The sequence below is a fragment of the Podarcis liolepis genome, assembly GCF_965112155.1.
Source record: "Podarcis liolepis genome assembly, chromosome: 17".
Classification (NCBI taxonomy): Eukaryota; Metazoa; Chordata; class Lepidosauria; order Squamata; family Lacertidae; genus Podarcis; species Podarcis liolepis.
In genome coordinates, this window is record NC_139571.1 from 5233372 (window position 1) to 5255955 (window position 22584).

At 47.1% G+C, this 22584-nt stretch overlaps 1 protein-coding gene across 2 annotated transcripts in view; it reads left to right on the plus strand.

Moving 5' to 3' along the window:
• PRICKLE3 (prickle planar cell polarity protein 3) overlaps positions 1 to 22584 on the plus strand; it is a 41071-nt gene that overhangs the window by 12564 nt on the left and 5923 nt on the right. For both annotated transcript variants that reach the window (XM_083482993.1, XM_083482994.1), the window contains exons 2-6: positions 4269 to 4354; positions 6254 to 6437; positions 11152 to 11265; positions 18649 to 18786; positions 21323 to 21526. In XM_083482993.1, the coding sequence (XP_083339119.1) occupies positions 4269 to 4354; positions 6254 to 6437; positions 11152 to 11265; positions 18649 to 18786; positions 21323 to 21526 (726 nt within the window). The remainder of the gene's footprint in view (positions 1 to 4268; positions 4355 to 6253; positions 6438 to 11151; positions 11266 to 18648; positions 18787 to 21322; positions 21527 to 22584) is intronic.

Below are 22584 nucleotides of genomic sequence, written 5' to 3' on the forward strand. Positions count from 1 at the left end.
TAAGAAGGAAACCATCCCTATGACAACCACAACGCGCTCTTGGACCAGCATGAGATACCTGGATGAGGATGAACTTGGTATCAGTCAAATAGAACACTTCAAGGTAGATTCGCCAAAAAAAGGAGTACTGATCACTAATGTTAGCACGCTGCACCCTTCAACTGATTCCATTGAGTACCTGGGCGATAATACATCTATGGACATTGCCAAAATGAATGAAATCCAACCAACAGATAAAAAGATAGGCCCAAAAAATCTCTCAAAGGCAAATTGACTAAGATCAATTTTTGGCAAGACAACGTGCAACCTTGCCTTGCTAACTTGGAATATTGCAGGTTGGCAAAAGAGGGTTTCTGACCAATCCTTTGTTAAATATATCCAGAGACATGACATTGCGTTTCTCCAGGAGACCTGGAGCACAAGTGAAGTGGAGTTAAACGGTTTTTCTGCGTTCTCCCTCCCAGGTCTTTTAAGTACTAGAGGGGGGCGAGTTAAAGGTGGGTTAGTTACTTTAATCTCAACAAGGCTAAGGGCCACATTTAAAAAACTAGACCCACTAGACCATCTGGCCACAGCTGTGCAAGTACAGTGGAGAACCCACAGCTGGCTGCTGATTAATGCATACCTACCCCCACAAAGAGAGAAAAGATTGATAAGAAATACTTGGGCTCAGTTAGAACAGTATCTTGACAAACTACTAAATCAATTTCCTGATGCCTCTGTGGTGGTGGCAGGCGACCTAAATGCCAGAACTGGACAATCTGATGAGGCTTTGTGTGCCCATTTCCACGAAACAGTCCCCATTATAGAGGAAACCCTCCCAATACCAGCTAGAATCTCAAAGGATAAAGGCTGCAATTATGCCGGCTTATGCCTACTACACTTGGTCAGTAAGTTGGACTTGGTTATACTAAATGGCCGTACAGAGGGGGAGAAGGTCGGAGAATTTACATTTATATCTAACAATGGCGCCTCCACAATTGATTACATAATCGTGTCGTATGATCTTCAAAACAAAGCTCTGGAATGCAAAGTGGAGGAGCGCTTAGACAGTGACCATCTGCCATTAAGTGCACTCGTAGCTGCGGGAAAGGATTTATCCTGCGCTGAAAAAATCGAGCATTCGAGCCCTACAGCTTTGGAGCTCAGATATTCGCGCATTAGATGGACAGATGAACTGCATAAGGAAATTTCAAGTAGGCTATGCTCAAAGGAATTCCTCACTAAGAGAGAAAACCTTATAACGTCCTCAAGCCATGAATTAAAGATAAATTTATTTCAGGAGTTAATTTTACTCCTTCAAGATTCCCTGAAGGAAAAAAGGAACAGGCCAAGTAGGCAATCCTCAGTATATAAAAACTCCAAACCCTGGTTTGATCAAGAATGTCAGGATATGAAGCTAAATTTACTGAAAAAATACAAGAATTATAGATCTGCCAATTTACCCCAACTCCCCACGGGCTGGTTTGAAGATAAACGAAATTATAAAATCTTGATCAAAAACAAAAAACTCCTGGCACAGAAAAGAGAATGGAAATGCCTAATAGATGCATCCAGAGAGAGAGATTCGGCCACCTTCTGGAGACTGGTAGCAAATGGAGTGCGATCTACTTCCTCAGAAGTGGAGTATACTATACCTGCAGGGACTTGGGAGGCATTTTTCCAATCTTCATATTCAGCTCTGCCTTTGACACAGCCACTAATACAGTGTGCGGCAGGTGATGAGTGGCCTCCGGTGTCGGTCGCGGAGATTAGGAGGCTTATTCAGGCTCTCAAACACAGAAAAGCCCCGGGAGCAGATAACATCTCTCCTGAACTTCTCAAAGCCAATATTGACTGGTGGGCCCCAGTCCTTGCCACCCTTTTCACCAGCATAGATCAAACAGCAATAATACCAGAGGACTGGGGATTGGCAATCATCGTTCCCATATTCAAGAAAGGCTGTAAACTTGATCCAGCCAATTACAGACCAATCAGTCTCTTAAGCATCATCAGCAAACTTTATGCAACTCACTTACGTGAAAAGTTTGCGGACTGGCTGGAACAGGAGCACATCCTAAAGGAAGCCCAGGCTGGTTTCAGGGCACATAGATCAACTCTAGACCAAGGATTGGTATTGCAACATCTAGTGGAGAAATACACCTCAAAGAAAGGAGGCTCTCTCTATGTAGCCTTTATAGATTTCAAATCAGCCTTCGACTCGATACCCCGGCACAGACTTTGGGAAAAACTAAATGTCACAAACATCGATAGACGTCTTTTGCTTCTTATCCGTAGACTACATGAAAATACTCGGATCCGTGTTAGATGCGACCGTTATGGGAACCTATCAAAGGAAATCCAAAGTTCCCATGGTGTCAAGCAAGGCTGTGTTCTTGCCCCTATTCTTTTTAACTTCTATATAAACTCCTTAGTCGGAAAGATGGAGGAAGCAAGTACTCATTCCCCAAATCTAAATAATACACCAATCCCGGTCCTTTTGTACGCAGATGATGCGGCACTTATTTCCTTCTCTTGTGTGGGTCTAAGAAAACTTTTACGAGCTCTTACAGAGTATTGCGAAGCTGAACACCTAATAATAAATTACACTAAATCAAAAATTATGGTGTTCTCCAAGAGAAAACTCCGACATAAATGGAAAATTAATAACCAACCTATTGAGCAAGTAACATCTTTTAGATATCTTGGAATAATTTTTGATGAGAAGGGATCTTGGTGCCATCAGATTAAGAATTCCATTGTAAATGCGCAAAGATCTTCCAGAGCTATCATAAGATTCTTCTACAGAAAAGGAGGTCAATATGTTCCTGCTGCCTCCCAGGTCTTTGTTGCAAAAATACTTCCACAATTGATGTATGGCACCCAGATATTTAATTGTCAAAAACTCAAGTCCCTGGAATCTGTACAAACTAAATTTTATCGCTCCCTACTAGGGTTACCTACCTGTGTCCCTAACACTGCCATTAGGCTGGAGGTAGGCCAACTCCCTATTAATGCCAGGATATGGATCCTGAAGATTCACTTCTGGCTAAAACTCATATTTTTCCCAGTGGGAGTGGCTCCATTGACTCTACTAGACCCGTTCCAGTCTAAATGGAGATTGTCGCTTTATGAAAAATTGAGGGGCCTGGGGCTTTCCCCACAAGAACTCATAGCCTCAGGCTTTGAAAAGGCTAAAATGATGGTGAGCCAGCGAATAGGAGATGTAGAGCTTCAGGACCATATGAGCAAGATAGATAAATATCCAGCTATCCAAGATTATGGAAAAGGGTTTAATCCAACCCCATATTTGCTGGACCTACAAATCGCAAAATATAGGCGGGCGTTTACCCTTACCAGATTTGATGTATTGCCATCTGCCTTACTAAAGGGCAGATACGAGGGCACACCCTATGCTGAACGAGTTTGCCCATGTGGTCTGAAGGAGGTGGAAACGGCTTCACATGTGCTGTTACACTGCGACCTTTACGGGGATATCAGGTTACTGTTTATCTCCCCTATTGTTCAGAAATTCCCAGGTCGATCTGAATCTCAGCGGCTGAAAATCCTACTAGGAGATAAAAACCCAGAAGTAACACTGAAAGTGGCCAAGTTTTCTGCGGCCGCGATCAAGCGGAGGGCATTAGCTGTAAAAAAGTAAAAGATCTGACCCCTGGATAAGCCCCCCCCTTTTTTTAAGCCCATACATATACTGTAGTGCATATGTGAGTGTGTGTGTGTGTGTGTTTGTGGGTGTGTGTGTATATGTGTATTGTTTTTATGTATAATTTTACAACTTTTAATTGACACCATCATTCCCTTGTAAATTATTGCTGCCTTTTATGTTTTTTTTCTTTTCTTCTGGTCTATGACCGTAATAAATTCATTCATTCATTCATTCACAGTTACCACTCTGTTATATTGCACATATGAACTTTGATTGGCTTATTCCTATAATTTGAATGATATCATTATTCTATTCTATAGTCTACGTTCTATGAGCCTACGTTTTGTGTTTGTATTGTTGAGATGGGTAGATGCTGGCTTCCGGGTGGGAGTGCGCACTGTCACAATAATACTAACAATTTTATTATTTATGCCCCTCCTATCTGGTCGGGTTCCCCCAGCCACTCTGGGCGGCTTACAGCATCTATAAAAACATAGCCAAATATTGAGCATTAAAAACTTCCCGATACAGGGCTGTATAGGGGATTATCTGGTGATACTGGTGGATGTTGGTGCTACTGATGTTTCTGCTGCTGACTTCTTGTCCCTCTGTCCCACAACAGCTGCCTGAGGTGGAGGACCCCGACCGGGGCCAACCGTGTCAGAGGTGCGGAGAGCAGTGCCCAGGCTTCCTAGTGCATGGATGGAGGTAGGAGAATGTGCTGCCCCTCCCTCCCTCCATCAAATCTCCCTCCATCCTCTGTGAGATCTCCCCCTCCCCAACTGTCTCCCTGTGTATTGGACCTCTAGGGATTATTTGTGCTGTATTGCCCTCCTATGCCATGGCTTGTATCTAACTGGGTCCCTTCTATCACTTGACACCTCCCATGCTGCTTCGAAGGCTCCCCAACCCCCTGGAGCACATATGGGGAGGTGGGCTGCAGAAGGAAAGGGGGGAATAAGCAAAAAATGGCCTCTCCCTCAGCTGTCCATGGAAGCCTCCGCTGGATTCAAGAGGGCAGAGAAACACAGTTGGATCCAAACCCCTGTGGATCCACAGCCTTTTGGGCTGTCATCTCCTTCCTAGGGAGTAAGTCCCATTGAACACGGCAGGATGGATTTCTGAGCAAGAAGAGAAACTGCAGGGTGTGCCTCTCTTTCCTCCTTTTCTACCTTGCTGAGTTGATTCGCTCTGTCTTGCACGCCTTTCGTTCCTCCCGTCTTGTACTTAGCGCCCTGCCTGCTGCCCCTCAAGCCTTTCTGAACAGAAATCTAGATAAGCAAGTTAAAACCTTCCCCCCTTTCCTCCTGTCACTATGGATTCTCCTTATTCCACATCCTTATTCGTAGCTCTAATTTGTCCCTTGCCTCTCTGTTCGCATTCATGTCTTCCTCTTGCAGACACATCACTCCAGACTCATTTTCCTCTCTTTTTCACATCCAGCCTCCCCCCCAAAAAAAAATTGAATTGCAGCAGGAAAGCAGTGGAGTGGAAGAGCCTTTCCTTTCTGTCTCTTTCCATCACTCACTTCATTTCCGCCCACCCCCTGCCCCCACCCTGGCGTAGCCCCCATCCTGCATCTTTCATTGTCCTCGTTCATTTCCAGGCACTTGTCACGCAGTTGCCTCGCTGTGGTCTTGCTGCCCGCAGAGACTGTAAGACACGGCAGGCAGGACTCTCTCCCCTTCCTCTCTCTTTAATGAGCTGATGGCCCCGTTTTGCAGGAACAGCACAGCCTGCCGTTGGGGCCCTTTCGCCCCACTCCTGCGTTCCCGTTTTGTGGGGCTGGAGAAATTCTCATGATGAACTTGGGCTTAACAGTGCGATTAGGGGTGGGCGATTCACGGGAAGTAAGTGTGGTCTGTGTCATTTGCATTGCAGAGGCCGTGGTAAAACACAAACGTGGGAACTTGCACTGGAAGCAGCCCTTGGGGGATTTGCATGAAGGAGTGGGGCAGGTTTAACCACAGAGCCTAGGACTTGCCGATCAGAAGGTCGACAGTTCGAATCCCCGCGACGGGGTGAGCTCCCATTGCTCGGTCCCAGCTCCTGCCAACATAGCAGTTCGAAAGCACGTCAAAGTAAAATAGGTACCACTCTGGCACGGCGTTTCCGTGCGCTGCTCTGGTTCGCCAGAAGTGGCTTAGTCATGCTGGCCACACGACCCAGAAGCTGTATGCCGGCTCCCTCGGCCAGTAAAGCGAGATGAGCACCGCAACCCCAGAGTCGGCCACGACTGGACTTAACAGTCAGGGGTCCCTTTACCTTTACCTTTAAGGATGAATTAGCACAGTGGTCCCCCACCACCACCCTGCTTTCTTAACACCATCAAGTTTGAACTTATCTTGTTACTCGGCTACTCAAACATGATGTTTTTCCCTTATAACTGGTGGTCACAGCGACATTTGAGGTCTCTGCCTCCGTGTAGACTTGGTGCACCTTTTATATTTGTCAGGGTTGTGTCTCTTAGGGCTCAACAGGCGGGCGAGTTATGGCAAAGCATTGAGGATCTTGAGGCAGGAGTAGAGCTTTGCTGGGCAGCTTGGTTGTCTAGTTGGTGTTCGGCGACTGTATCCCTGGAGACATTACGTTTCCCTTCCTCTGCAGGAAGATCTGCCAACACTGCAAGTGCCCAAGGGAGGAGCATGCGGTGCGCATGGTGCCTGTCGACCTGGAGAGGATGATGTGCCGCCTCATCTCTGACTTCCAGCGCCACTCGATCTCAGACGACGACTCTGGCTGCGCCTCTGAGGAGTACGCCTGGGTGCCCCCAGGGCTGAAGCCTGAGCAGGTAACCCTAGAGCATCACCTGCAACAGGGTCTTTTTGGGATCCAGGATTGGAGCTTCTGTACAGTGGATGCTCGGGCTGCGAACGTGATCCGTGCGGGATGCACATTCACAACCCGCAGCGTCCGCAACTCGCAGCGGCGTGTCTGCACACACGCGGGTTGCGATTCGGCGCTTCTGCGCATGTGCGACTGCCAAAACCCAGAAGTAATCCGTTCTGGTACTTCCGGGTTTCGGCGGTCCGTAACCTGAAAAAATGCAACCTGAAGCATCTGTAACCCAAGGTATGACTGTATCTTTAAAATTATTTGCAAACAAATAATAGGCTTATTATTGAATCACCATACTTTTCTGTGTATAAGACGACGATTTTTTCTTTTAAAATCATGCTAAAAAGTGGGGGTCATCTTATACATTGGTAGTGCATAGGGTGGACGTTTGATTGGTTGCTGCTGCAGCTGTCAGTGGCTACTGTGCGTGTTATTGGTTGCTGCATCAAAGGTGTTGTTGATTGGCTGATGCTCTGGCAGTTGGGCGGGTGATTGGCAGCTTCTTCCGGTGATGGGACAGACGGAAGGTGGATTTTGCAACACGTGCGGGTGACCCCCCCCTAAAAAAAGCTCAACATCCCTGGGCAATCCTCCGCAAAAAAAGCTGAACAACTCTGTGCCATCTCCCCCATTTTCTTAAATTTGAGTCCCCCAAAATAGGGGGCGTGTTATACACGGGGGCGTCTTATAGATGGAAAATTATGGTAATTTTTTTGTCATGTTTCTATCTTAGGGTTTTGTGTCCTCAAATGCAAAACTGTCTACTTTGGTCTCAGTTTTGTCCCAGTGTGACTGTCATGGCTCCCCCAACACACACACACTATCCACAGGTGGGGGGCCATAGTTCGGTGAGTGTCCTGAGCAACGTCAGATGCCTTTGCCTTCCCATCCAACTTGGAACTTCAGTTCCCAGAGTTCCCAGGAAGAGGAGGGAATGACTTCCAAAGCTAGTTTAAGTCTGTAGCATAAATTGGAGGCCTTCAAAGCCGCAGTTTCATGTCACGTAGCTTTTCTCTTTGAAGGAGGTCACGGAGATAAGTGAGGAAGTAATTGGTAAATTTCAGAAGGAGAAAAATATATGCTCTGTGCTGTTGGAGCCCTGCTAAGTCAAGAGGAGGCAGTTCTGATGAACCCCTCTGGGCCTTTCTGACCCAGAAGCCTTGCTACACCCTTGGCCACGTCATGATAATCTAAGATTATAATAATACCCTTTAAACTACAAGCTGTTCTCTTTGTGTTATTAAGGCTGGTTGTTAGAAGGGGGAGGGGAAAGCAGAGGCTGATGACTATAGTAAATAACCACACCGAGACACAAACGCTGGCCTATGGGATCCAGGATTCCCGTTCTCCTGAAGGAGTTAAATTAGATGCTCCGCCAGACAGGAGCCAATTCGACCTGGTAGGGAGTGCAGGCAGCTGCCCTGGAGGGTAGACTTCCACAGGCTCCAGGTTAACCAGGAAAATCTTCTAGGGAGAGCCCAGTCCTCTGTCCACCCACTCAAGACATTTCAGGGTCATTTGGTCTGGAGAGGGAGGGGGAATCGCCCCACCCCTTTCCCCTCATTTCATATAACTGAACGGAGGGAGAACCCCCTTCCCTTATTAACAGGTGAAAAGGAAAGTGCAGTCAGGGAAGCACTTGGGAAGGACATTCGCTATATATTTATCGCCTACCTTCGGCAGCATAAATCCTTACCCTCAAGTTCACCCTCACAATAACCCTGTTAGGTAGGCTAGGCTGAGAGATGATGACTGGCCCAAAGTCACCCAGAGAACTTTCTCCCCCAAAAGCTATTTTTTATTAAAGCTCGGGGAAAAAAGCAATATACAGAAATAACATCAAATATCAAGCATTTTTAAACAGAAAAACTAAAAGAAAGAAAAAGAACAGACTTCCCATTCTCCGTCTATCAGCTTAAAAAACTTATTTAAAACTCTTACAGTCATACCTCAGGATAAATGTGCTTCAATTTAAGTATTTTCGGGTTGCACTCCGCGGTGACCTGGAAGTAACGGAGCGTGCTACTTCCGAGTTTCGCCGCGCGTGCATGCGCAGATGATCAAAATGACGTCATGTGCATGCGCAGAAGCAGTGAAACATGACCCACAGATGTGCAGATGCGGGTTGCGTTCGCTTCAGGATGTGAACGGGGCTCCAGAACGGATCCCATTCGCATCCCGAGGTACCACTGTACTCTGTAATAACATCCAACTTGTCTAATCTCCTTAAAGTCAACCAGTGCATTTTTTTGACCGCGTGGGGAATGGAACCGAGGAGCTTTTGCTCAGCGTAGACCCACTGAAATGAACAGACATTAGTAAGTTAGGGCCATTAATAACTAGCAAATACTAAAAAAATTCCTTCCAGTAGCACCTTAAAGACCAACTAAGTTATTTCTTGGTATGAGCTTTCGTGTGCATGCACACTTCTTCAGATACGCATGCACTTCGTGCATGCACACGAAAGCTCATACCAAGAACTAACTTAGTTGGTCTTTAAGGTGCTACTGGAAGGAATTTTTTTATTTTGACTATGGCAGACCAACACGGCTACCTATCTGTAACTAGCAAATACTAATCATTATGAACATGTTCACACGTCATGGTAAATCAGTGAATGGTTTACTGTAATGCACCTACCTGGACTGTTTATCTCTTCTTTGCTCGCATCCAGAGAAAACAATTAAGCCCAACCAAGGATTGTGGTCTGTTTCATATCAACAAACGACAATCAATAAACTGGAGCAAATCTTCAGTACAGATCATAGTTCGTTGGGACAAAGCAAACCACAATTTCTAGTTCAGATGTAATGCTAAGCCAGGGATCTTGGTTTGTTTCCTTCCATCACAAGCAGTAAGGAGAAAGGCAGGTGCAATTCACGTAGACAATAAGCCGTGGATTATTCCTGGCTTACTGTGACGTGCGAACTATGATGGGCTGTGTGGGGGATCAAAATCCCTTGACCTGTCAGTGCAAGGATTCCCACTAGTGCAACGAGACTTTCCCCACTTCTTCTCCCACCACACACACCCTGGACCCTCCTCAAATCTGCTCTGGGGGGCTGGAAGGGAACCCCCAGAAGAGATTTAGGGGGCTCACAGTGGGAGTGAAGTCCTGTTGCACTGAAAGAATGGCTACATTGGATACAAGCCTCTATCTTGCAAAGGGTAAGAATTTTTCACTGAGAGCTCATTGTTGAAAAGCAGTATATAAATGTTCCAAATAAACATATGAAGGGTTGTTTTTTCCTTTTGTCGCAAGTGTTTTCCTTCTCTGACTAACCCATAATAGTGAATGGCAGCAATTTTTGTGTATTGAGAAGGGGGACTAATAGAATGCATAGAATGCATTCAGGGACACATTTCTAGTGAGGAGAAAAACTACTTCTGTAAGATGCAAATTCAGTCCCTCCACTCATCCCCAGAGCAAAGATGACATTGGGTTGGATCTAGACTAGCAGTGCAACCCCATAGGAGTGTATTCAGAAGTGTGCCCCATTGAATTCAATGGGGATGTACTCTCAGGTGAGTGAGCACCGAATTGCAGATTCATTTAGTTGTACTTAGGTCCCATTGAAATCAGTGGATCAACTGATATTCTAAATTTCAGAAGCAATTTATTCGGTCAACTGATGTTCTAAATTTTTCAGGCTAGGATAATCGGTGCACTTTTTATTTTAAAGGAAGTCATTTGGTCTGATCTTTACCTTAATAAAGTTGAGGATTGTTCAGAACAAAATGGTAGGAAGTTTTTAAAAAGAGGCGGTGTCGATTTAATTACAAACCAGTTGCTGCCTTTTTTGTAGGGGGTGTGTTGTGAAATCTGATCACTTCAGCAAGGCCAGGCTGTAATCTGATTAGCACAGCTCTTGTTTTAAGCTGATTACTGTGAAACATTTCTTTAAGACTTTCCATTGCTTTCATTGTATACGGTGTTTACCCTGCTTATCTTCTTGATTATCAGGAGAACCCATGGGGCATGTTGACCAAGAGAGAGTGCTTTTTCGGAGGCCATGCGCTGAGCTTATGAGCTCAGAGTGGTCTCTATCCCGTGCGCCTGAGTAGCTCTCCCTGTGCACTGTTTGGAGAGTTGCTAGGAGTCCCGTTCTCCTTATAGAGCTACAATTCCCAGAGTTCCCTGTGAAGAAGGACTGATAGTTAAACCACCCCTGGAACTGTGCCTCTGTGAGGGCAGTAGGGCATCTTCTAACAACTGTCAGTACCCTTAGCAAACTACACTTCCCAGGATCCTTTGGGGGGAAGCCATGGCTGTTTAAAGGGGCATCATTTTGCTTTAAACATGTGGTATGAATGTAGCCCAGGCATGGCCAAACTTGGCCCTCCAGCTGTTTTGGGACTACAGTTCCCATTATCCCTGACTACTGGTCCTATTAGCTAGGGATGATGGAAGTTGTAGTTCCAAAACAGCTGGAGGGCCAAGTTTGGCCATGCCTGATGTAGCCTGAAGGAGATCACCGCATCAATCCAAATTCGCTTCCACATTTTGAACATTCCTGTAAAGAACTTGCCTTCCTTGGACTCCTGGAAAACTTGGAGACGGAGCAGAAGGCCTCTGCTTGGGCTGCTGGGCAGCAGAACTCTAGCCCTTGTGAGCCTCACTTTTGGTCTCCCCTATTTGACCCACTAATGGCTCTCTTTACCTCCAGGTCTATCAGTTCTTCAGCTGCCTCCCAGAGGACAAAGTCCCCTACGTCAACAGCCCTGGGGAAAGGTACCGCATTCGCCAGCTACTCCACCAGCTTCCCCCCCATGACAGCGAGGTGAGAAGGCATTTTATTATTCCACACTGAGAAGGAACAGGATGATTTAAGAGGGAATGGGTGTGCTTGCGAGCTCAGAGGGGTCGTATTGGCAGTACCTCGGGTTAAGAACTTAATTCGTTCTGGAGGTTTGTTCTTAACCTGAAACTGCTCTTAACCTGAAGCACCACTTTAGCTAATGGGGCCTCCTGCTGCCACTGTGCCACCGCCACACAATTTCTGTTCTCATCCTGAAGCAAAGTTCTTAACCTGAGGTACTATTTCTGGGTTAGCAGAGTCTGTAACCTGAAGCATCTGTAACCTGAGGTACCACTGTACAGATTTTGCAGCAGAATTCAAAAGGATGCTGTAAACTGGGGTCAAACGACGACTCTCGTCAGTCCCATCCAGTGCTGGCTGAGGATGATGGGCATTGTAGTCAAACAACATCTGTAGGCCAACAGGTTGATTACGGGTAACCCTGTGGGCGGTGACCAGATGTACGTTTTGGAAGCTCCGTCATTGAAGGCTGCAACTGAGGCCCTGCTGTTAGTCCACTACTTTTAGAAATACAGCTGGCAGGCACTAGGGACAGGGCCTTTTTGGTGTTTTTGCCTCACATTTATGGAATTCCCTCCCTGGAGAGATCCAAAAGGCTCCCTTTCTTTCTGTTTGTGAGGTGGGTTTTGGAAAGTTTTCTTCAGACACGTATTTGTTGCAGATTTTCTCTCTGTGTCTGCTGTTTCCTTATTGCTGGTTTAGTGTGTTTATTAATCGCTTTGAGTGCATTGATAATGATATATTTTTTAATAATCATTTTATTATTTGTACTCCGCCCACCTGCCTGGGTTGTCCCAGCCACTCTGGGCGGCTTCCAGCATATACAAAAACATAATAGAATGTTAAAAACTTCCCCATACTGTACAGTAGAAAAGCAGGGTAGACTTTTTTGTTTTAAATTAACATTCATTTTCTTCGACTAGGAGCTGGCAACTCTCATTCATTCCTTTGTTCGTTTGTTTGTTCATTCATTCATTCAAAGGCGGCAGTGCCCTCCTATGTGGGGCTGCCCTTGATGACTGCCTGGAGGTCTCCGTGCAAATTCCTGGCTGGGGCAAATTGCTGGGAGCACATCAGTTAGGGCTCAATGTCTGCATCGGCTTCACATGACTTTCAGGACTCAATTCTGTATGCGACTTTTGATTTATAAAGCCCTTATGGCCTTCAGGCCTGCATACCTCAGAAACTGCTTTCTCTGCTTTTCATCTTTGCCTTTTCAGATCTAATGAGAGCACCTTTGTGACTGTCACAATCCAGGTACTGCGTTTGAACAGCAAGGGCGTGTACAGAGTCACCCTTGGTGGCTGCCCCACGGCTGTAGAAAATCCCCCTAGGGGCTGTTTCAAGTCCAAACCTTAAGCCTTAGAATCATAGAATCATAGAATCATAGAGTTGGAAGAGACCACAAGGGCCATCGAGTCCAACCCCCTGCCAAGCAGGAAACACCATCAGAGCACTCCTGACATATGGTTGTCAAGCCTCTGCTTAAAGACCTCCAAAGAAGCTTAAAGACCTCCAAAGAAGGAGACTCCACCACACTCCTTGGCAGCAAATTCCACTGTCGAACAGCTCTTACTGTCAGGAAGTTCTTCCTAATGTTTAGGTGGAATCTTCTTTCTTGTAGTTTGGATCCATTGCTCCGTGTCCGCTTCTCTGGAGCAGCAGAAAACAACCTTTCTCCCTCCTCCATGTGACATCCTTTTATATATTTGAACATGGCTATCATATTACCCCTTAACCTCCTCTTCTCCAGGCTAAACATGCCCAGCTCCCTTAGCCGTTCCTCATAAGGCATCGTTTCCAGGCCTTTGACCATTTTGGTTGCCCTCCTCTGGACATGTTCCAGTTTCCACTCTATAGAGCAACTTTGCAAAATGCTTCCATTAGCAGCCCAGGGTTCCTAATCACAAGGAAGAGGCTTCCACATGTACCGTCCTTTATTATTAATGTTGTATGTGGGACTGCTGGATAGGTGGGGGCTGCAGGCTGGGCTAGTCTAGGGGTTTGGCACACTTCTCCCTCACATGTTAGGGAATACATGTGGGGGTGCTTGTCTCCCCACACCTATTGCTTTTGAACTTCTTATCCTACAGGTGCCACATTAATACCCGTTCCGTGTTTGTGAGAATTTGATCTTTTTAGTGTGGCAGCGCCTGCTAAAAACATCCTTATTTAGGCAAGCCTACGCAAGGTGGCACTGAGCCTCTTGGGCTTGCCGATCAGAAGGTCGGCGGTTCGAATCCCCACGACGGAGTGAGCTCTCGTTGCTTGGTCCCTGCTCCTGCCAACCTAGCAGTTCAAAAGCACGTCAAAGTGCAAGCAGATAAATAGGTGCTGCTCCGGCGGGAAGGAAAATGGCATTTCCATGTGCTCCTCTGGTTTCAGTGTTCCATTGAGCCAGAAGCGGCTTAGTCATGCTGGCCACATGAGCTGGAAAAACTGTCTGCGGACAAACACCAGCTCCCTCGGCCACTAAAGCGAGATGAGCGCCGCAACCCCAGAGTCGTTCGCGACTGGACTTAACTGTCAGGGGTCCTTTACCTTTTTACCAGCTGCTTTGAAATGCTGATGTGAATTTTAACATATTTTAGAATTTTAACCTTTGGTATGTTTTTAAAGTATTGTTGTAATTTTTCCTTGCTTTTATCTTTTTATAAAATGCTTTGGGGGTGGTATGTTGATTTTTTACAATCAAATGGTATATAAATTTCATGAAATAAATGATGATGATGATAATAATAATAATAATAATAATAATAATAATAATAATAATAAACAGTCCTACTTCCCTTTCCAAACTTCATTTTTAGAGATTTCCCCCCCCCCCCGCCCTCCTTTCCCCAACTTGGGCTTGCCATCCGTTTGGCAGGGGGGAGTTTATAGATCCTTTCATGCAAACCAAGGGCCCACAGAGGTGGGAAACTAGTTACCTTCTGTATGTTGCTAGACTACAATTCCCATCATCCCTGGACTATACTGGCCGGGGCTGATAGGAATTGGAGTCCAGCAAGATATCTGGAGGGCAGCAGGTTTAGCCATTGCCAGCTATAGAATTGGAAAGGAATTTCCCCAGGCTGGTTGTGTTTGTTTTGCTTGCTTGCTTGAGGTGGGGATTTTTATTTTTTATATATTTTTTGCCTTCTCACTTTCTGTGTGTGGCTTTTGTTCTCTTGCTTTCAGTCATCAGCAGGTATCTGCTCTGCAGGCAATGTGTTCCCTCTCACTCTCTGTTTGCGATCTGCACTACTGGGATTAATCTCTCTGTGTGTGACAGGCTGATAATCAGGGTAGAAAAAAGCAGGCATTCTTCTCCAAACGGGTAGTGTGTGTTCTGCTAATTAATGCACAGCACTTCATGTAGTCTGTTTCCCCACCGCTTTCCTTTTTAAAAATTATTCACCAAGGTAATCCAGATCTTTCATCAAGGGGAATTTGAACTTTTCAGAAGGTAAAAACCATGCAAGTCACACAGATGTGTTCCCTCCCCAGCCCTTGCCCCCTCACTTTGGACCCTTTTCACGAAGCGTGGTTCACATACTACATCTCAATAAGGGCTAGAAATGTTTAATGAAAAGTAGAGGTCTTCAGGGGTCAGCAAACATTTTCAGCAGGGGGCTGGCCCACTGACCCTCAGACCTTGTGGGGGGCCGGACTATATTTTGAAAATAAATAAATAAACGAATTCCTATGCCCCTCAAATAACCCAGAGATGCATTTAAAATAAAAGCACACATTCTACTCATGTAAAAACACACTGATTCCCGGACCATCCGTGGGCCGGCTTTAGAAGGCGATTGGGCCGGATCCGGCCCCCGGGCCTTAGTTTGCCTACCCATGTCTTAGGAGGGGAAACAGTTTCCACACTTGAACAGGGCTGCTGAGCATTCCCAGCGCTGATTGTATGTATGTATGCGGGGGGGGGGGGGGGGAGAGTGAAGGGGGGAGATCTGTGGCCTGGGGGGTCTCCTCCACTTCAGATTGTAATCGGATGAAGGTTGCTGTGCTAAATACCTTTGCCCTTCCCATTCACAAGGCTCTTGTCTGTTGCTCCCAGGGGGCTGGATTAATGATTAGGCTAAGTGCTCTCCAAAGGAGAGGCGCAGCACAATGCCATTTCCCAGCCTCCTTGCTGGAAATTGCTAGGCCAGGTCTGCACAATGCACGGCCAAGGATGTCGCCAGCAAAACACTTTCCCCACAGGCATGGGGAAGGGCTGGCTTATGATGGGGACAGATGGTGTGTAGTGGCCATTAACTGACTGGAAATGTAAAATGCTGTTTGCACAGGCTTTCGTTTTTATTTTATTTGTATCCTCTCTTTTCGCTTGCCAGGAGCCTGGGGTCTGAACCTGGCTCTTTTTGTGATATTATGGGCACACGTGTGTTGGGTTGCTTGGGTGAATTGTAGAGTGGCAAGGGACCCCCCAAAGGCCATCTAGTCCAACCCCCTGCAATACAGGAATCTCAGCTAAAACATCCCTGACAGGTGGCCATCCAACCTCTGCTTAAAAATCTCCAAGGAAGGAGAGTCTGCCAACTTTCGTGGGAGTCCGTTCCACTGTCAAACAACTCTTACCGTCAGAAAGTTTTTCCTGATTTTTAGCCAGAATCTCTTTTCTTGTAACTTGAAGCCATGAGTTCGAGTCCTGGCCTCCAGAGGAGCAGAAAACAAGCTTGCTGCATCTTCCATGTGGCAGCCCTTTAGATACTGGAAGATGGTCTCCTTTTCTCCATTGTGCTTGTATTCAAACCACCAGGCATGGGCAGGCTTGGGCTCTCTTTATACTTGCTTGTTATCAGGAACTGGTGCTCTGTCAATTAGTTGTATGGATTTGATAGGCTGCCTGGTGCTGTTGATGTGGCTTCACCTTGTGAGTGGATGGTTCTCCGTTTACATCAGTGGTGAGGAGTCTGTGGTGCCCTCCATCAATCCCAACCAGCATCGCTGATAGCCAGGGATGATGGGGGTTGTAATCTGGGGTAGGCAACCTAAGGCCCATGGGCCACAAGCGGCCCACAGAGGTTGTTTAACCGGCCCACGAGCTGCCCACTCGGTAAGTCCCCTCACGCTGCACTAAACCAACGTGGCGCGGGGACTCGCTTCTGTGGTGCCAGAAATCTTGTCTGCGCATGCCCAGACACCGGAAATCGCAGACGCGCGCTAACACACACACACACAATCCGGCCCACAGAGGGATCTCCACTGGAGTGAACCGGCCCAGGCGAGGTAAACCTTGCCAACCCCTGTGGTAATCCAACAACATCTGGAGGGTTGCAGGTTCCCCATCCCTGGTGTAGACACACAAAACGCAGAAACACCTTAAACTTTAGGACTCTGTGAGATTTGTAGAGGTAAGAGGAAAACGTTGGCACCTGAACTTCTGGTAAGAAAGCTGCCACTGGGCATGATTCCTACGGGCGTGGAGTGGCATTGCTATCCTTTGGCGACTCTGAGGTGAAAATCCTCTGTATTTGGTGTTACGCTAGAAAACCACTTCTCGTTCATATTGGAAGTTCTGATAAGGGTGGCGCTGGGATTATTTCGCAGCAAAGAGGCACCTGACTCCTACAAAAATGGCGTCTTTGGAGGCCTGTGCCCTCTCCACCCTGTATAGACCTCGCTTTTGCTTCCCCCCACTTTGTGGGTCCTTTCTCTGAAACCAAAGGAACAAGGCTGGCAAACACAGGGAGATGAGGGAACTGGAAGAGATTGAAAAAGATTAGGGCGCTCGAACCTTCCCAAGATGATGATGATGGGGAGGGGGGAAAGGATCAGATAAAGATCCTGATTAGTATTAGAGAAACCAGCTGTGGGGACTGCGGTTTATCCTCCCTTGTAATGAGAGGGCTGGAAGACGCCCGATGATGCCATTCAGCATTCTGGAAACAAGGGTACAGTAGTGATTTCCTCATTCAGGGAGCTATAAAACAACATGGCCCTTTGCCAAGGGATTTTGGGAAGGCCGGCTAGTGCCAGGCAAGGACTGCAGTCCTCATCCCACAGGTGCCAGGTTAACAAAGCTGGGCTGCCATTCCAATGGTGGGCCTTGTCCTGGGGCAATGGTTGGCTGGAGCCCAAGGCTGAGTACCTGGTGGGTCCCCCAGGTGGGGAAGGAGGGCGGGGCAAGGACGAGACAGGTAGGCCAGCATTTGATGGGAACTGCAGCGCTGTGCAACCCAAGAGGTTTCTATAGGCGTTGTCCCACGTCTGTCCATTGGTAGCCAATCAGGATGGAAGGAATGGAGGGAGGGAGGGTGGGTTAAGGTGGCCTCTGTAGTTTATTTACCTCCAGGACCTGGCCTAGAGTTCCCAGTTTGAATCTCACCACATTTTTAAACGGGGACTAAAAACCAAGTTTGGGTTTCAAAAAGTAGGACACAACCTGTGATTGAGGCGATGGCTGTTAGGGGGACATAAGCGAAGAGTCAAGTTCAGAAGCTCTCCCGCCCCCCTCAAAAAAAAAAAAAAAAAAACCCTGTCATTGTCAAAAGCTGAAGGTGAACTCTATCACAATCTGCACTTGGGAATGGGAATGGGAAAGAAGACAGGCATTTCAAAATGGCGCTGAGAGAGTAGGGATTGACTTGCACCATTCTCCTGCTGCTGTGTCACAGACACCATTAGATGCTGTACAGTAGTTAAGATGGTAAGCCCATCGGAGCAGAGCCCTGCCTTGCTTCTTAATGTTAACTCTGTAAATCACCGTGTTACGTCAGTGGTGCTTTGCAAATAATAACAGTATCATTCCAAAAGGGGCAAATTGTGTTTTCTTAGCAATTTGCAGCTTCAGTGCAAGGAAAAATACGATTTTCCAGGGACAGTTTTGATGGTGGAGGCAGCACTATCTGAATCCCACCCACCTCCATTTGCAGATTGTATGGGTAACCGCGGTGAATTCTCTGTGTTAAGACATAGTCTAGAAAAAGACCTTCAGATCCTTCAGATATGCACTGACATCTCTTTCCCGCTTTGACGTGCTGTGCGGTTTCATCCTTGCAGGGCAAACATTTTATTTATTTTCCTTCTTATAAAGTTTCACCTTCCCTCAGGTCACTGCCTGGCTGCAGGGCTGTGTGGCTCTACTTGTTGCCGCCGCCTTTGATCTTTGTGCCCCAGGCCTGGAACCAGAGTGAGAGCTGAGCAGCTGAGTCCTCTTTTTTTGGTCTTGGTTTTAATTACAACATGTCTTTTTCTTTGGGGGCTCCCTTTGGGGACATAGGCAAAGCGCCTCTGGAACAGCAGCAGACACCCTGCCCCAAAGACGAGAAGACATCTTGACAGTGTTGCTTTGGGCCCTCATTGACTAACTCTTCTCTCCCCTCTCCCCCCAAAATCTCTGCCCAGGCTCAGTACTGCAGCTCTCTGGAAGAGGAAGAAGCGAAAGAACTGAAGTTATTCTCACAGCAACGAAAGCGAGAAAACCTGGGACGTGGGACTGTCCGCCTCTTCCCCGTCACCATAACCGGAGCCATTTGTGAGCAGGTATTGGGCCTCACTCTGGCACTGCCAGTGTCAACACAGTTTGAGAAGCAGGGCAGGGTTGAAGAGTGGTTGGGAGACTGAACACAGAGAAGTCTTTAGAGCCAAGCTAGATATCTGGCAGAAGACCAGTGGGGCTGGCAGCCCAGTCCACTGCTGAACATCGAGAAAGCAGCAGCAGGGAGGGTCTGGGATTTTGGAGAGGAGAAGGTGGGAGAAACTTGCTTAGCCCTTTTTCTGCTTGCCACTTCTCACTATGGATTCAACCCTTCCTGGGTCAACTTTGCCCAGCTGGCGTCTCCAGACATGGCATACTCAGGTCGAGGGGAGGAGAGCAGGGAGAAGCGGTCACCCTTGCTCATCAAATTGTGGCCTCCTCTGCCCCATACTGGTTTTTAGAGGGAAACGTGTTAACTAAACAAAAATATTTCATCCAACGTCTAGTTTAGCACTCACAACAGCAGATTCTCTGGGTTCAGCTCAATGTGTAGAAGCCATTACAAACCTCTGGTGGCTTGTTAAATCCACTGGGCTGAACCTGAATCCAGAAGTTCAGGTCTTATCAGTTGAGCTTCATAATTAGATTCATAAAGATAAAAAGGTAAAGGACCCCTGACAGTTAAGTCCGGTTGCGAATGACTGTGGGGTTGCGGCGCTCATCTCGCTTTACTGGCCGAGGGAGCCGACATTTGTCCACAGACAGTTTTTCCGGGTCATGTGACCAGCATGACTAAGCTGCTTCTGGCAAACCAAAGCAGCACACGGAAACGCCGTTTACCCTCCCGCCAGAGTGGTACCTATTTATCTACTTGCACTTTGACGTGCTTTCAAACTGCTGGGTTGGCAGGAGCTGGGGCCGAGCAACGGGAGCTCACCCCGTCGTGGGGATTCGAACCGCCAACCTTCCGATCGGCAAGCCCAAGGCTCAGTGGTTTAGACCACAGCGCCACCTACGTCCATACTTAGGCCCAATTTGTGTGGTGTGAATGGTCTTTCCTGGTGCTCAGGGCCAGCATCTCTGTGTTCATGCGTGCAAGCGCTACTTAGGCTGGTCTCTTGATTCATGCTGTTCCTTCCCATGCCAGTAGTGCTGGTGCTCTAGGGAATTCTACGCGAGTGGGGCTTGCATAAGTTGCTCTTTCGATGCTGAGGTTGCTTCACTGGAAGTTGAATCAGGGTTGTCATCTGTTGGCAAGGGCTGCAAATTCCAGGGTGATCCCAGAACACACCCTTGCTTCTATTCCGGGTCATTCCTGGGCCATTGTGTGTTGGTAAAGAGCTCCATTCTCCACCCATCTCTGCAAGTCAGAGATAAGAATTGTTGGCATGGCTCTGATTCACTCCTTGTTGTGAACCTGGGCAATTGTAGCAGCTGGCATTTCTGACAACTACTACAGTCCTCTGGCGAGAGCCTCCTTCCAGCCTTAGAGTTGCTGCCACATGCCTCCTTCCTCGCCCTCTCATGTTGGTGGACGACAGTTCCCATCGGTCCCAGCGAGCGTGGTTGCAGGGGGGAGTTGCAGCCATGCTCTGGAGGGCACCACGCTGGCAGTTGCTCCAGTAGGCAGTGTGTTATGGCTCCTGGATTCTTGTGTGTGTGCGTACACACACACACAAACACACACACACACACACACACACACACACACACACACACATGGCAATTCCCCAAGAAAGTTATGAAGGTAGCTCTGTTCCACTGTATTTGCATTCTGTGATACACAGGAAGGGTTGGTCTCTAAAAAATTTGGAAGAGGAAATATGTGGGCCATGAGTTGCATCTCCCACATGGAAATTTTGAATTTTGGCTCCTGGTACAAGAGGAGAGTTAAAATACATTGGAGGGGCAACAGCAACATCTAGTGTTCAGATGAGGTACTTGACTCTTTTAATGCACACAAAAATCCCAACCCTCGGCTCTGTTCTCTTTTTTATTTCAGCGAAAATTCTCAAATGAAACAAGAAATGTTTAGAAATACAAACTGTGCACAAATCAATAGAGCGGCAACAAGGTCATTTCAGAGCACGCTCACCCTCGTAAAGCTTACGATACGATACAATATCTTTATTGTCATTGTCCCATACAGAACAATGAAATTGAAAAATCTACATAAGACATTCAAAACCCCTAAAAACCCTTCCTGTGTAAACCAAACTGTTTTTGTGAGCAGCCCCAGAAGAAGTGTGGCCTCCTAATGGAGGGTGACAGTTGTGGTGCCACCCCTGAGGAGGCCCTGCCGTGAGCCTCGGGGAGTCTTATTTCTGAAGCGGAAATATCCTTCCCTGAAGGCCTCTAGTCTCACAGGGTTATATGGGAGAAAACAGTAGCATTGTTAAGGCCTGGTCTGATTTATGGCACTCTGGCGAATAAGCAGCACCTTGAATTAAAAGTCTCGAAAGGTGATCACTGCCTTGGACAGTTTGGGTTTAAAGCAGAGATGGAGAGCCTGTGGCTTCTATAACGCTTGTGTGGTGCTTTGGACCCTTTGCAAAGTGCTATGTAAGTCTTAAGTGCTCTTGGTTTCTCTTCCCTTGGCAGTGCGGGAAGCAGATATGTGGTGGGGACATTGCGGTCTTTGCCAGCCGGGCTGGGCATGGCGCCTGCTGGCACCCACAGTGCTTTGTGTGCACCACCTGCCGGGAGCTCCTCGTTGACCTCATCTACTTCTACCAGGGCGGCAAGATCTACTGTGGGCGTCACCACGCCGAGCGCCTCAAACCGCGATGTGAGGCCTGCGATGAGGTGAGGGTTTGTGGCAGACACTCTGAAGGCCACAGGGTGGGGATATTGGATGGATGGATGATACTAGGGTTGCCATAAATCTGGAATTTCCTAGAGAAACCCAGAATACTGCAGTCAGAAGCAGTGTCTGGGCAGAAATCAGCAAAAAACAAAAAAGTGTTGGTGCTGACCTTTAAATCCCTAAACGGCCTCGGTCCAGTATACCTGAAGGAGTGTCTCCACCCCCATCGTTCTGCCCGGACACTGAGGTCCAGCGCCGAGGGCCTTCTGGTGGTTCCCTTGCTGCGAGAAGCAAAGCTACAGGGAACCAGGCAGAGGGCCTTCTCGGTAGTGGCACCCGCCCTGTGGAACGCCCTCCCACCAGATGTCAAAGAGAAGAACAACTACCAGACTTTTAGAAGACACCTGAAGGCAGCTCTCTTTAGGGAAGCTTTTAATGTTTAACAGACCACTGTATTTTAATACTCTGGTTGGAAGAAACCCAGCCAGATGGGTGGGGTATAAATAATAAATTCTGTTCTATTCTATTCTAAAATGCCTGGGAAAATCCATATGTATGGCAACCCATATCAGTCCAGATTTTCACTTTTTGAATTTTGGCAGCCCTGATACACACGCATGCGCTCACTCACGTTTTGAGATTTCTTCTCCAAATTGCGCAGCAGGTCGCATGCTTTTATGCCAGACCTAGTTTTGCTGAGTCAAGAAGCAAATTTCTATTTCAGTTTTAAATGATGTAACACTACACAGAATGTCAGGAGATCTGAATGAGGGACAGTGGGGCGATGACTAGTTTTTAGTTTTAAAAGCAAAAATTGGGCACTGGTTCACCACCCATGGATGCCATTAGTTATTATGACGGAAGGGAAAGCTGAGAAAGGGCAAAGAGGAAGAAGTGTCCTCCTGGGTATTTTTGCACCCATATATATATATATATGGGTACACACACACACACACACACACACTTTTGTACTTACTTACGGCATTTTTATGCCACTCCACAACATTTCTGGGTGGCTTACAATGAAAACCAATGTAAATCCAAAGCACAAAAGCAT